Source organism: Neltuma alba, unplaced genomic scaffold (assembly GCF_004799145.2).
Source record: "Neltuma alba isolate B1F8T4 unplaced genomic scaffold, ASM479914v2 tig00003815_pilon, whole genome shotgun sequence".
NCBI lineage: Eukaryota > Viridiplantae > Streptophyta > Magnoliopsida > Fabales > Fabaceae > Neltuma > Neltuma alba.
In genome coordinates this window covers 672-14,871 of record NW_021633437.1, presented here as the reverse complement: position 1 = coordinate 14,871, position 14,200 = coordinate 672, and the positions used below count along the sequence as shown (strand labels likewise).

Sequence of the window (14,200 nt, the reverse complement as noted above, 5' to 3'; positions counted from 1 at the left end):
GCCCACTTCAGGGTCAGAGAGAGGAAACTGTTATGCATATCTCCTCAATGACTGACTGTGAACTAGTCAGAGATGTGTGGATAAACTTTGTTCACCCTCACTGTCGTTTCCAGTTTTTCTGATCTGATTTGGTTTATTCTATCAAACTTTTAGCTTTCCTTTTGATTTTTTTTTGTTGGGGAAAAAGAGCATGACAGAATGATTGAATATGATTATGATATGCCTGCGACCAGAAATTCCAAATCAAACCGAAATTTGTGGAAGCCCAAGATCAATTGCATACCATTGATCATGGCTCAATCCTCATTTCGCGTTCAGCATAACAAGGGAATCATGTATCACGTTACTTGCTCAAACACAAAATAGAGAAAATGACCAAATATTTTGAAACTCGTTTTGCCATAATTCTAATTTGGAAATACAATGAAACCCGTAAAACAAACTGTATCATCAGTTATTCTCTAGCTCAACTAACCTCCCTCTATATTTGACAAGAGTACATGAGAAAAATGAAAGATGTGAATAGTAGTACACGATTTTAGATGAGTTTCTTTTTCTCGAAAAAGGTCTTCAAGTGCCATAGATGTAACCCTGCTACTGATAAGCAAATGAAAAGCGAAAGTAAACTCAACCAGAACATCTTGTTGTTGGTTGCACTGTTCAATTCCTGCATTTCTTCTTCTCTGGAGGAAGATCAAAAGCACAAAAAGACAGCAGATAGGAATTAGAACAGCGACTCTTTATGTTAATATGAATGTGTTAAATTAAGAACATAGACATGCATGTCTGCTTACTTACCTTGCACGAAGATAGTACATCTCCTCGTGAATGGAATTAACAGTTTCATACAACTTCTTTAGCTCCAGCTCCATTACCTAACACGTGTTTGAAAGGTGAAAACAGTGAGGACTTTTCCTGGTAATGGTCGTAGTGTTTGAAATGATTACTGCTACAGGAACTAATGGAACAAGCAAAACTCTTGGCTCAAGTACTATTGAGCTGAGTAAAGAGGGTTTAAGTGTCTAAGGAATGCGGGAGATTTTACGTCTATACATGGGGGCATAAAAAACTAACGACAACAAAAGGTCTCATCCTGCAAAATGACGTCGATTGTGCATGTTTGGTGGTTTCATATTAGAAACAATGAAAATCATGATTTTGTTTAAAGTAAGTAACTACTGGCTTTTACCAAAACCATGTTTATCTAACATAAAATCATGCATGCACTATAACTTCCTTAAATGTCCTCCTTGATCTCCTTCATCATTTTATAGAGCTAAATTTCATAGAGTCAAATTTATAATTGACGCATTTAGTAGCCTACTTTCCTCATGTTCAAGCTATCTTAATTGATTTTTTTTTTTTTAAAACCATTTTTCCCTCAATAAATGCCACGCCAATTTTTCCTTGTACACAACCAATTCATATCTTTTTTTTCCCCTTGTATGACTAGATATCTGTCTCAACATTTCCATCTCTGGGTCCCACTTTCGCTCTTGTTATCCCTTCAATATCCAACATTTTCACTATAATATATAATCACAGGTCTTACAGCAGAAATACATATATCGATCATTTCTTGATTGAGTACACGATCTTTGTTCTACTTTCTTTCAGAAGGTATACAGACCTCCTTTATCTTTCAAAAGTATGCTACCATTTAGTGCTTCTAAATTCATGCTACTGTTTAGTCAAGAGAGTATAGCCACAGGCAATACATGGTCCAGGAAAATGAGTCACAATTACCAGCAAAAATAATATCACCTAGAAAATTTAAGGTTATCCCTATATCCTAAATATAAACAGGATAGATGTCTGCTTTAATTTAAACAGAAAATAACATTCCCCTCAGCAAAATCTTGTTGTCATGATTAGAAATCCACAGCAAGTCCAAAATTTTCTCATATTAAAGATAGGCCAACCTATCTACCAAATTATTGAGCAATAGACAAAAATGATTACTAGAACGAACACTTGCTTTGCTAATCAGACTGAACTTCAACCATTAAGACCAGCATGACCATTTCTCTCCTGCCCTTAAACATCACCCCTTAGAATCCTCTTCCTTGTACTTCAGAAATTAGGATGCCATACCCTAGGCAATATCTTGAGACAGCCAAATCACCAAAAATTTATACTTCATTGGTTCTAAGAAACTATTTCATCAAGAGTAACTTCAAAATTTCTCCAGAAAGGAAGACAGGATTTCAGATACATCAATAGCAAACTAAATCCAGGATCATCAATATAGTAGATAATATGTGATAACCATTGAACACACAAAACATGATCCTGCAAATCAACATTTTACAAGCAACTCATAAAAGAAAACCGCACCAAACAACACAACACTTGATACCAGGTTAATTTTTAACTTATTAAATTCAAGCTCTTATATCAGACTTCAATGAGCAACAGAGTAGTTAAGTGAAGAGGTGACTCACATCAACATGTCCTTTCTTAGCCACGTTTGACCAATCCTTCGCAGCGACACCGGTCCTCCAATCAAAATCGATTGTCATTGTTGTCTGAGGATTGTGATCAGGAGCCCAGAAACATGCCATGTAATCTCCAGCCTCCACTGCCACAAATGCGAACTGCCCCGTTGTAACTTGGTCCGCATAGTGATAATTATTCCCATAAGACGAAGTTACCTACATATTAAGATATTAAAACCCCAAAAAAAAAAAACAAAAATCAAATTCAGCAAGAAAGGCCTATGAAAAAATGGCTACAATAATTGCGGATTTTTCAACGGATACCCTGACGGTGACTTTGTGGGAATCGGGTATGGGGAAGCCATCGTTCGGATTGACGATGCTGTACTTGCCCACGGTCATGGAATTGCTCTTTATGTCTTCGGAGATGCATTTGGTGTGACCGGATTGAAGCTCGAATCGTAGGGATTCAATTGCAGGCGAGAACAACCCCAGAACAAGAAGGAGCAGAAAGGCTTGTAGATTTGATCTAATCATTGTGGAAAATAGAAGGGGGGAAAAATTCAGTGTGACAGCTGAAAAGGTTCCAGTGTTCTACAGCAGCAGCAGAAGAAGAAGAAGAAGAAGCAAGGGCAGGCGATTGAATTGAAGAAAGTTTCAGCTGTGAACGTTGGGAATTGATGATGGTAAGCAGAAGTCTCCAATGACGACACCTCTCTCTCTCTCTCTCTCTCTCTCTTCTCACAACCTGCGAAGCTGTATTTGTTTGGGAGGTCAAAAATTACTCTTTACGTGGCAATTTTTGATTGGAAGATACACGTAAATGCTTCTTCGTTTAGTTTTGAACGTGGTTGTTTAAATAAATAAATTTAAATCACGTATTTTGTTTAATCAGTGGGCTGATTAATTAGGCCCAAACAGGGATGGGTCCCAAGTGGGAATTGGGCCTACCTTTTCTTTCTCGATATATTAAACCAGGGAACCATTTTTCTTAGTAGAGCGGAAATATCATATAGTTATATTTTTTATTAAAAAAAATGCTTTCAACATTATTTACTTAAAAATGTCAACAAGAATCAACCAGAGGTAAAATATAAGAAATGAAGAAATTATTAAAAAATGCTATATTATTTGTAAATTAATTGAAATATGTAAAATGGCCACATAAATTCACGGAATTATCCGTTCATATTCGGCTTCACGCCTGGAAGCACCGGTGTTGCAGTGCTTGTGTTACTTGGATTGTTGGTAAATCTGCAGCTGGAGATGAAACAGAAGACTCAAAGCTATAGGAAGGCAGCAGAAATAGTTACTCTGAGCTTGCTTGTAGTAATATTCTAACTGACTATACCCTAATTTATTTATTGCTTTTAAATACAACTCAACAAGCCGCTTGATATGATTTAGTGGTGATAGGTGCGAGTGGTTAGTACAAAGTCTTAATTTTGAGCTTTACAAGTGCTATTATGGCCTGGGAGAACACTCAAGGAGGCAAGAAAAATGTCAAAGTCGTGGTGTCTATAACACTGTCTTTCATCATCGGTGTTATTCCTCTCTGGTTTCGCTTATCACAGGTCCACAAATTCTATCCTTCATATATGCCTTTTAACTGCAGTATTCCCTTTGCTTGGAGTGCCATAGTTCACGGATTTCAAATTTCAAGCAAAGTAAGCCGTCCTTTGATTTAATATGAAGAAGCAATTAACAAACCAAGGTTTTACTCTCTAAAGAATGTGATAGCAGACATTTAATAACAGCATATAGGTTTCTTCCAATATAATCATGTTTTTTACCTATTGTTCAGGTGTTTATTTCCATTGCAGTACAGAAACTGAGCAGCACATTGAATTTGCGCAGTGGATGCGTCAACTGTTCGATGGCGATCTCATCAGAGAATGGCATAGCTTGAATTATCTCTTCACCATTCTTGCCTTTCTCAATTAGGAACTAAAGAAGGGAATGACTTGGAAGGTTTTGGCTCTAATAACACCATCCATAACTGTGATACAGAACACATATTGGGATATTTTTGTTGACAGAGGCTTCTCAGAAGGCACTCAAAGAACCCAGAAATGTCACGTAACTTATGTAGCCGGCCTTGATAAATTGGATAAGGCTTCTTGATAACTATAAATAGAATCAGGTGATCAAAATCTCTCCAAGAAACAACAAAGAATTTGATCTACTCAGACAGTAGTCATGACCATGCCTTTATTTCTAATTTTACAGCGTAGGGAAAGACCTTTCCAATATACCACGAATGACATCAGGATTACATATGGAAAAAGCACACTTGCTCTATGATTGCATGAAGCTGGAACAAAGAGAACCATGCATAAGATCAAGATTTACAGAATTTGTGTAGCGTAGTGTCAAGGGCTTTTCTGTCGTAATCCCCAGTAAAAACACAATTGCCTAGAGAACCCTTTAGAAGGATAAGCCTTAGCAACCCATCAGCTACCTTCTTATCTACCTGATAGAACAAAAAAATTAAACATTCATCATCACATAGACAAATAAAAGTTTCTAGTTTATTTTTTCAAATTAAAAGAGAATGAAACACCAGCCCCTTACCGCCATTACCGACTTGAACATATCCACAGTCATATTTTCAGGAGGGGCTGTAGGTAGGTTTGCCTGCTCAAGAATGGCATGAACTCGCTGCACAATAGAATCATCGATCCAACCAAGGCGATGTGATAAATCAACAGCCATTACCTGTGTTCATTGACTTACAATATTCATCAACGTAGATCAGATGTAACAAGCAAGATGCTCTTATGTCCTAAAAAAAACTGACAATAAGAAAGTAAGTGTGAAGTACCATGCCAGCTGCGACAGCCTCTCCATGAAGCCAATGTCCATAGCCAACTGAGGTTTCTATTGCCTGAAATAAGGTCCATAAGAAGGAGTATTTAATCAGTTGGAGAACTTTGCGGATAAGACCACGCATGGAAAACATGTTTGTTTACAAGTATGGTCACACAAATCTGAAGCAGCCAACACGCACATATTCATAGATTATTAATTTAAGAATTATAGTTTGACAATGAACAGAAAATTTGTGAAGTCTTAAAATTTTGGGGTCTGGGTAGAGATTTTAAGAGGAAATCTCAATATTACAAAGTTTCAACACGTCTCCCAGGAGGGAAAGCATATTATTTAAAATAAACCGCAGAATTTTAGCATGAAAAGGGGCACCATTCGTGAATCAACACCTGAGGCTATTTTCACAATAAAAGAAACAAGTAAAAAGTATTTCATTTTCGCTCCTATAAGTGCATATTAGATGTAAAGCAGTATACGCTGAATGAAAAAAAATGCTTATATAAGCTTGCACACCATCTTAACTGCTACTGCCACCCCAGGATAGCAGCCCTGGATCTATGCCTCTTATCGTCCTCAATCCTTCACATTTAAATACATTTAGAACTTCATACTTTGAGTCACAAAATAATTATATCCTAAAGTTGAAAATAGTTCATATCTCAGCCGCCCCAGTGAATTAGCCTAAAGATGATATTCTCATTATCAACTCAACCATTTGGAAATCTGAAATAAAAACCATCAACAGTGAAATGACAGCACTCACATGGCCAAATGTATGGCCCAAGTTCAATGTGGCCCTCAGTCCACTTTCCTTCTCATCCAAGGACACAACCTCAGCCTTATTTTCGCATGATCGCTTGATAGCATATGCCAGTGCGCTTGGGTCCCTGCATTGCATAACATCAAATTGTAAGAAAGAGAAGATTGGAAAAGAGTATATGAGTTCACAGTAATAAAAAGCAATAAAGCTCAATAAAGGCGTAATAGTTTCTTCCAAGTCAACATATATCCAAGCATAAATTCTACAAGACCCGCTGTCATCACCCAGGAGATTTTTTGCCTTGTGGTATAAGCTTCATGGCATAAAAACAACATATACTGCAATCTGCAAGCTTGTAACAATACTTAGATGACGATTTACCTTGCCATCAATGCCTGCATATTTTTTTCCTGCCACTCAAAAAATTGTGCATCCCTAATAAGACCATACTTTATAACCTCCGCAAACCCTGATGCCAGTTCCCTGTCTGGTAACGTATTTAATGTGTCTGTGTCTATAAGCACACACTGAGGTTGGTAGAAAGCACCAATTAGGTTCTTTCCACGTGGATGATTTATCCCAGTCTTGCCACCAACAGAAGAATCAACCTGAAACATTATGTACAGACTACTATATGAGAAAAAGAAATAAAAAGCTGAGATTAGAATAATTAATATCAAATAAAGGAGGGACAAGCAAAGAGCTAGGTGACATAAACATGAATATTGTAGAAGCAACAGTATACCTGAGCCATAACAGTGGTTGGAATCTGAATAAAATTAACACCACGCAGGAAAGCAGCAGCAGCAAAACCACACATGTCACCAATCACACCACCTCCAAGAGCTACAAATGTACATCGCCGGTCCAACCGTGACTCAGTGGCCTTGTCAAACACTTTCATTAGAGTGTCCTGACAGTTAAATAGGCAACCACTTTTTATGTTTAAGCCAAGAGCGAAAATCACACAATCCTCAATTCAAGCATACTAGACCTACCATATCTTTGTACTGCTCACCATCTGGCAAAATGACATTATCAACAGAAATATTTGGGTTTCCTCTTGTTAGAGCATCAGCAACTTTGTCCAGATACAGCGGTGCGATGGTATTATTAGTGACCACAAGGACCCTCTTTCCGTGAACATGCCTATAAGATAAGCATTAACGTGTAAAAACATCTTAACATAACACCTTAGAAAATGGAAAATAGTCGCTTTTTCAAAAAATACACTAATGGTGCACACAAAATTCCTCATGTTATGCTTCCAGCTTTCAATCATTTTGACGCATGATAAGCCCAACTGATCCTCCGTAAAACTCAGATACACTAGAATTCGGTCTACAAAATTTCGCGGGTTACAGAAAAGGAAGATGAAGACAAAGCGGTAACGCTATAAACAAGGGTCATGACAAAAATGAAATATGAATAGCGGTGTTATTACTATGTTTACCTCTGGAGAAGCTCAGGTTTATCAAGCAGCCCCGAACCGATATAAATCGGATAGCTCCGACTGCCCAAATCGACCTCAACAATCGTGGGAACTCCATGCTCCGCCTTTGTAGTGAACTGATCCATGACTTGAGCCGAATTGGCGCACACCTTTAGGCTCCTACCTTGAACCGCGGTCGACACAGAAACACATTTCCCGGTCAATTCGATAGAATATCTCGGAGATAGGAATTGGGAACTTTGAAAGCAATGAAGGTGAGAAGATTTGGTGCTGAGTTTTGGGGTTGCAGGCTCGCCGTTTGGTTGGTAGAGAGAGAAAGAGAGAAGTGACTGGCGGTGGAAGCCATAGGCGTAACTCAGAATTCAGCACAGAAATGGAAGGAAATGAAGCGCAGAAGCGGAGCTTCTTGGTGGGTTGGTGAGGAAGGTGACATGGCCATCGCTGGTGGCCTTTTTGTGGAGGATGGATGGCGAAGACCATTGCGTTAGGTGAGTCAGGAGGATTCGGGTATCGGAGTACTTGACGAGACGGGTCGGTAGACTCTGTTGTTAGATGCCCCCTGGTGCCCACAATTTGACAATAAAATTCCATTTTTAACACTTCAGATGGGATTTAAAAAATTCATATTTAAACACAGCAATTGTTCTTTAAATTTTTTAAAATTATCATTAATATCATTTTGAAATTATAATTCAAAATTTTTATAAAATTTACAAAGCATGTAATGATTTAAAAAATAAGTTGTAAGTCTAAAAATTTATTCCCAAATTTGAGGTTTGAAATAGATTATTTTTTTTAGTAGTACTATTAATTCTTGCAGAGGTTCCGTGAAGAAATGGGTTAAAAGTATCGGCCTGCCGCATCTGCCTCACTTCAATTATGGGTTCAGGCTTTCCGTTACGGTCTTGTATGATTCGCTTAACCTCCAGAGTTACTTTAGCAGTACCTCCGATCTTAATTATAAGAGCTAGTTAATTAATTTAAGGAGATTAAGAAAAGAAGTTAAATTAGTTATTTGTACTCCTCCGGTTCTTATTATAAGACCCCATTTGACTTTTTATTTGGTCCTAATTATAAGACCCCAATCCATTTTGTCTCTTATATTTATGCATTTTTTTCCAAGATAATCCTTCTAATAATGATAGTTTTAGCCAATATACTTAATTAGCAAGGATATTTTAGGAATGACAACATTTATTTATTATAAATAACCAACTTAACTTACTTCCTTAATCTCCTCAAATAAGTCAATTGGGTCTTATAATTAGGACCGGAGGAGTAACAATAAGTGTTGTCTTTCTTAAAATATCCTTACTAATCAAATGTATTAGCTATAACTACCAGTATTGAAAAAATTACTTTGAGAAAAATACATAAATATAAGAGACAAAACGGATTGGGATATTATATTTAAGATCAAAATAAAAGTCAAATAAAATCTTATATTAAAGAACGGAGGTAGTGTGTCTGTGTATATATATAAATCAAGGCAAAATTCTAAATAACTTTAAAAAGACATGCCCAAATGCTTCTTAGTTGAATTTTCATGCACGATAGGCACCTTTGTCGGTGGAATATTCAAAACTTGATTCACTGGATCGTGGAGAACAATAGACATTTGTCCTAGTCCTATTTGGTCCTAATTCTACTTTTATTTTAGTTTTGGTTTATTATGTTTGAAATCATAAATTTTAGGCTCTCAAATATTTTTTATTTAAAATATTTATCTCTATAATTTAATAAAAACTTAAACAATTTTACGTGTTGAGAGACAAAGATTTATAATTTAAAATTTAAAGAACTAAAATTAAAATAAAAGTAGACTTTAGAGACCAAGTAGGCCTAAGACCAATGTCTATTGTTCATGAACGTGGGTTGGGTCACTGATTTTCCCACGTTTTTTCCCCCCCTCCGTGGTTAACATATTCAGTGGGCTGCTCAAGTAGGCCCAGCACTGGGAGGGGTCTCAGGTTGGAATTGGGCCCACTTTTTCTTCGATCTATATTGAATCAGTGGTCTCTAGTTTTTGAGAGGTGTGGCCTCTTTTCCCAAACCCTTTCCAAGAAACCCCAAAGGATGCATGGCCTCTGATGTCCCTGGAATCCTCACGTCCACATTGAGCAGCTTCACAATGGCTTTTTTATTTTTTTTCTTGCACCATATTCTAGTTTTTTTTGTTTACTTTTAAATTTATAGTTAATTGGCTAGGCTTGCTGTGCTCAGCCCTTTCAAGTAATAGACTTGACTAGTTAATTATGAGCGTGTGCAGATTCCAGTAGTGATGAGCAACATGTGATCCAATTATCATACTACCTCTGGTCTTTAATATAAAACCTTATTTGACTTTTATTTTGATCAAAAATATAAAACTCCAACCCACTTTATCTCTAATATTTATGTATTTTTTTCTAAGATAGTCCTTCTAATAATATTAGTTCTAACCAATACACTTGATTAGCGAGGATATTTTAGGAAAGACAACACTTATCTATTACAAATAAGTAACTTAACTTATTTTCTTAATCTCCTCAAATTAGTCAACTAGCTCTTATGTAGTATCTTCCAAAACTTTTGAACTTGTGCTCATGGATATTTAAATCCACAACCCAGCAAGACCAGTTTGATTGTCAACAACTAGGGAAAAAAGTTACTGTTTATTAGACAAAACGATATGATATGTTTTTTGTACATAGAAAATATCAGTATCTTGCAAGATTTCGTATAGCATTGATATTCAAATTTAGGTTTTTCTTAACAACAAAATTTTAAAATAAATTAAATATATTAGTTTCATTGATTTCCCATTTGACCGATCCCTTCTTATACACCTTTTGAGTTTGTTGTCAATTAGGTTGTCATCAATCATATTATGGAACGCTACTAGTGACTCAATGAATTATAACTCAATTCAAGCCTCTCTGGGGACATTTTCTTGGACATGGTTTCACATTATCACTAGGAATCTCTCATTTAACTCAACATTAAAAGAAAAAACATTTCGTTAAGCATCTAATCTTTTAATTAATTTAAATCAAGTCCATTCCTGATTGCAGTTTTGGTATAATGAAAGTTTCTTAGGTTTAATGGAACTCTTTAAAATTTAACTTCTATATAAGAAATGAGAGATGGCTTTTTAATATTAATTTGTTTTGTTATATTTTTCAACTATTAAACATCTATTTGATAGATACGAGCCAGGTCTTTGATCCAAGGATGTCGATGTTTCACGGTCTTTTTCACTTATCAAGAATAATAAAATAATATTCCAAATATCGTTATCTGGCTATTATTAGATAATACACTTGAGGACGAAATCAAACCACAAAAATGGTTTTATAGTTCATAATTAAAAGGTCTAACCAAACATGTCCTTATCCTTTCAGCCTGGTGACAATGCCCATGCCTTCAAATTTCATTACCTGTCCTTTTCTTCTTAATTACCATTGTCACTATAGAAATTCAATAACTAATTTAGAAATATTAATAAAATTAATTAAATTATAACTTGTGTACTTATTACTACCCCAGTCTTAATTATAAGAATTAGTTGATTAATTTGAAGAGATTAAAGAAATAAGTTAAATTAGTTATTTGTAATAAATAAGTGTTGTCTTTCTTAAAATATCCTTGCTAATCAAGTGTATTGACTATAACTACTACTATTATTAGGATTATCTTGAGAAAAAATTGTATAAATATGATAGACAAAGTAGATTGGGATCTTATATTTAAATTAAAATAAAAGTCAAATAAGATTTTACATTAAGGACTAGAGGTAGTATTTTCTTTACCATGAATCCGAACTCATAATCTCATGTTTAAGAAAGTTTTTACTAGAAGTGTTGGATATGTCATTTGAGTTATGGGTCTTGATTCTCTGAAATACCCTTCTAATTATTATTTTATTGATGAAAACCCCTTTCATACGTGTAACCAGTATAAGTGATTTGAGAAAAAAATTGTAAATTTATGACATAAAGCAGACTATGATATAAAAAATTTGTAAATTTATGACATAAAGTAGACTATGATATTATATTTGAGATCAGATCAAATATCATAATTAGCTGTTATATCAGTGCTGTGGCAAAAAAAGAAGAAGAAAAAGCTGTTGTATTAGGGAGGAAGGAAGAATAATTATGGATTCATATGTTATTCAATGATAATAACATTTATATGAGAAAAAAATTACTTAATTGATTGCACCTACCCGATACACAGACATCATTGCCTCACAACTTCGGAAATAAGCTTTTTCTCTCAATCCAGATCCTGCGAACGGGAAAAAAGGGGCAAACCCTTTCGTAAAAGCGAAGCCATCACTTTTGCATCATCTAAACTACAATTTCAAACTTTTCATTGACGTTCGCCCATTTAGCCGTGTCCACAAATATTTCTTTTTCTTCAATAAAGTTGTTCCTTTTTTTTTTTTCTATTCTGGGTTTATTTTAATGATTCAGAGGTGATTGTTTGATGGTAGATAATGTTTACACCATTTAATAAAACTGTTTTTTCCCCCTTAGAGGTGACTTTATGAGTGATATTTGGATTAGCATTTTAATTTTTAGAAATAATTTTATGACATATAAGAAAAGCATATTAAAAAAACAGATTTATCTCAACTTATGTAGCAGTATTTTTTTCAATTGATTTCAGGGGCATCCAAACTCCCCCTTACATAAAAGATTTTTAATGAAATAGAAACAGGGTCACTCAGAGTTAAAATTTAGGAATTAAATTATAATTGAGTCAAAAATTAGAATGATAAAATATTAATTTTTCCAAAAAATAATTATAAAGATCGTTATGAAGGCTTAATATCTTTTACCATATAACTAAGGTCCCATTTGGCATCATGATTATAAGCACATTTCACATAAATTAAGATAAATTTTTCTCACATACTTATTTTATATTCTACAAATTATAATTAAAAAATTACTTATAAATCATTCCAAACTTACCTACCTCCAAGAATCAGAATATGAAATGTAAACATGTAAATAGTACAATCTTTTAAATTTTGATAACGACAGCTGCAACAAGAAAACAAAGCCGGTATCTCGTCCTCCTCGAGATGGTCAGATTCATTTCTGGCTTCATTCAATTTCACAGATTTTATACCATTATTTTCTGCCTCCAGTGATGATTTTAATTTATACCCGTTCATCCCTTTGAATTCCCACATTTTCCATGGCAGCATATTGTAATATTGTTCTCATCCTAAAGATTTTGTCTTTTAAGTGTTCTTAGGAAATATTTATGATTTACTTTGATGCAGTATCATGTCAATATATTAAATGCCATAATCTTTTGGGTTGCCGCTTTTCATGATCGAGCAAAATGAAGCATTATTCATAATTCAGATAAGAAGGCCCCGACGTGATTATTACTCTGTAAATCACATTTAACTTTGGATCATAAATTTATAACTTTTTTTTTATTACTCCTCCCATCTTAAACCTAAGAAGTTGGTTAAGGGGTTAGTTTTGCTTTCAAATATAAAATCATGATCCATTTTATTTCTAATACTACATCTAGTTCTTAATATAAGAACTAGTTAACTAATTTAAGTAGATTAAGAAAACTAATTAAGTTAGCTATTTGTAATAAATAGATATTGTTTTTTCTAAAATATCCTTACTAGTTAAATATATATTGACTAGAACTACTATTATTATAAAGACTATCTTAGAAATAAAAAAGTAAAACAAAATAGATTGAAACTTTATATTTCGAACCAAAATAAAAATTAAACAAATTTTTATATTAACAACCGGAGATAGTATTTATTTTGATATATAATCTAATTTAGCGAGATCATGCCATCTTAGTTAAATCTGACCAACCAGTTCAATGGTAACGGTGCTGGCATGCCACGAGGCACAAGTGTGTGAGTAGTGAAAAAGAATTAAATAATGAGATAATATTATTTTTATTCTTATAGTATAATCGAACTTTATTTTGGCTTTTATAAATCGTATTGATCTTGGTGGTTTTATAAAAAACTTAGTTTGAGTTTAACTATAAAGATAAATATAGAACCAAACACAAATATATGATGATTCATTAGGTTCAGGCTAAATCCTTACTATTACCTTCGGTCCTAATTACTCCTCCGGTCCTTATTATAAGACCCAATTTGACTTTTTATTTGGTCCTAATTATAAGACCCAATCCATTTTCTCTCTTATATTTATGCATTTTTTCCAAGATAATCCTTCTAATAATGATAGTTTTAGCCAATATACTTAATTAGCAAGGATATTTTAGGAATAGCAACACTTATTTATTATAAATAACCAACTTAACTTACTTCCTTAATCTCCTCAAATAAGTCATTGGGTCTTATAATTAGGACCGGAGGAATATAAGAGTTAGTTGACTAATTTGAGGAGATTAACGAAAAAAGTTAAATTAGTTATTTGTAATAAATATGTGTTGTATTTCCTAAAATATCCTTATTAATCAAGTGTATTGGTTAGAACTACCATTGTTAGAGGACTATCTTGAGAGAAAAACACATAAATATTGGAGACGCAGTGAACTAGGTTCTTATATTTCAGATCAAAATAAAAGTCAAACAAAGTCTTATATTAAAAATCGAAAGTAGTATATTATACAGATCAAAATCAATGATTTAAAGTGCATGACTAAAATCAAAATTCAATAAGAATTAACCCAGTTTCTTAATTTATCAAAATTGGTATATTAAGTAAG

The 14,200-nt window shown here is 34.1% G+C and overlaps 2 protein-coding genes across 2 annotated transcripts; both read right to left on the bottom strand.

The window, feature by feature from the left end:
• Window positions 1–387: 387 nt before the first annotated feature.
• Window positions 388–3,097, bottom strand: LOC114742585 (transmembrane emp24 domain-containing protein p24delta9-like). Its single transcript, XM_028930809.1, has 4 exons — window positions 2,763–3,097; window positions 2,445–2,654; window positions 799–875; window positions 388–683 (listed from the first exon to the last, which is right to left on the bottom strand). The coding sequence occupies exons 1-4, from the start codon at window positions 2,973–2,975 to the stop codon at window positions 539–541; spliced, it is 645 nt and encodes a 214-aa protein (XP_028786642.1). The 5' UTR covers window positions 2,976–3,097; the 3' UTR covers window positions 388–538.
• Window positions 3,098–4,522: 1,425 nt separating this feature from the next.
• On the bottom strand, window positions 4,523–7,919 carry LOC114742587 (3-dehydroquinate synthase, chloroplastic-like). Its single transcript, XM_028930812.1, is given in 9 exon segments — window positions 4,523–4,911; window positions 5,013–5,156; window positions 5,263–5,325; window positions 6,031–6,154; window positions 6,409–6,635; window positions 6,773–6,940; window positions 7,026–7,176; window positions 7,481–7,769; window positions 7,772–7,919. Coding segments are annotated over 9 exon segments (1,353 nt in total). The 5' UTR covers window positions 7,827–7,919; the 3' UTR covers window positions 4,523–4,779.
• Window positions 7,920–14,200: the final 6,281 nt, after the last annotated feature.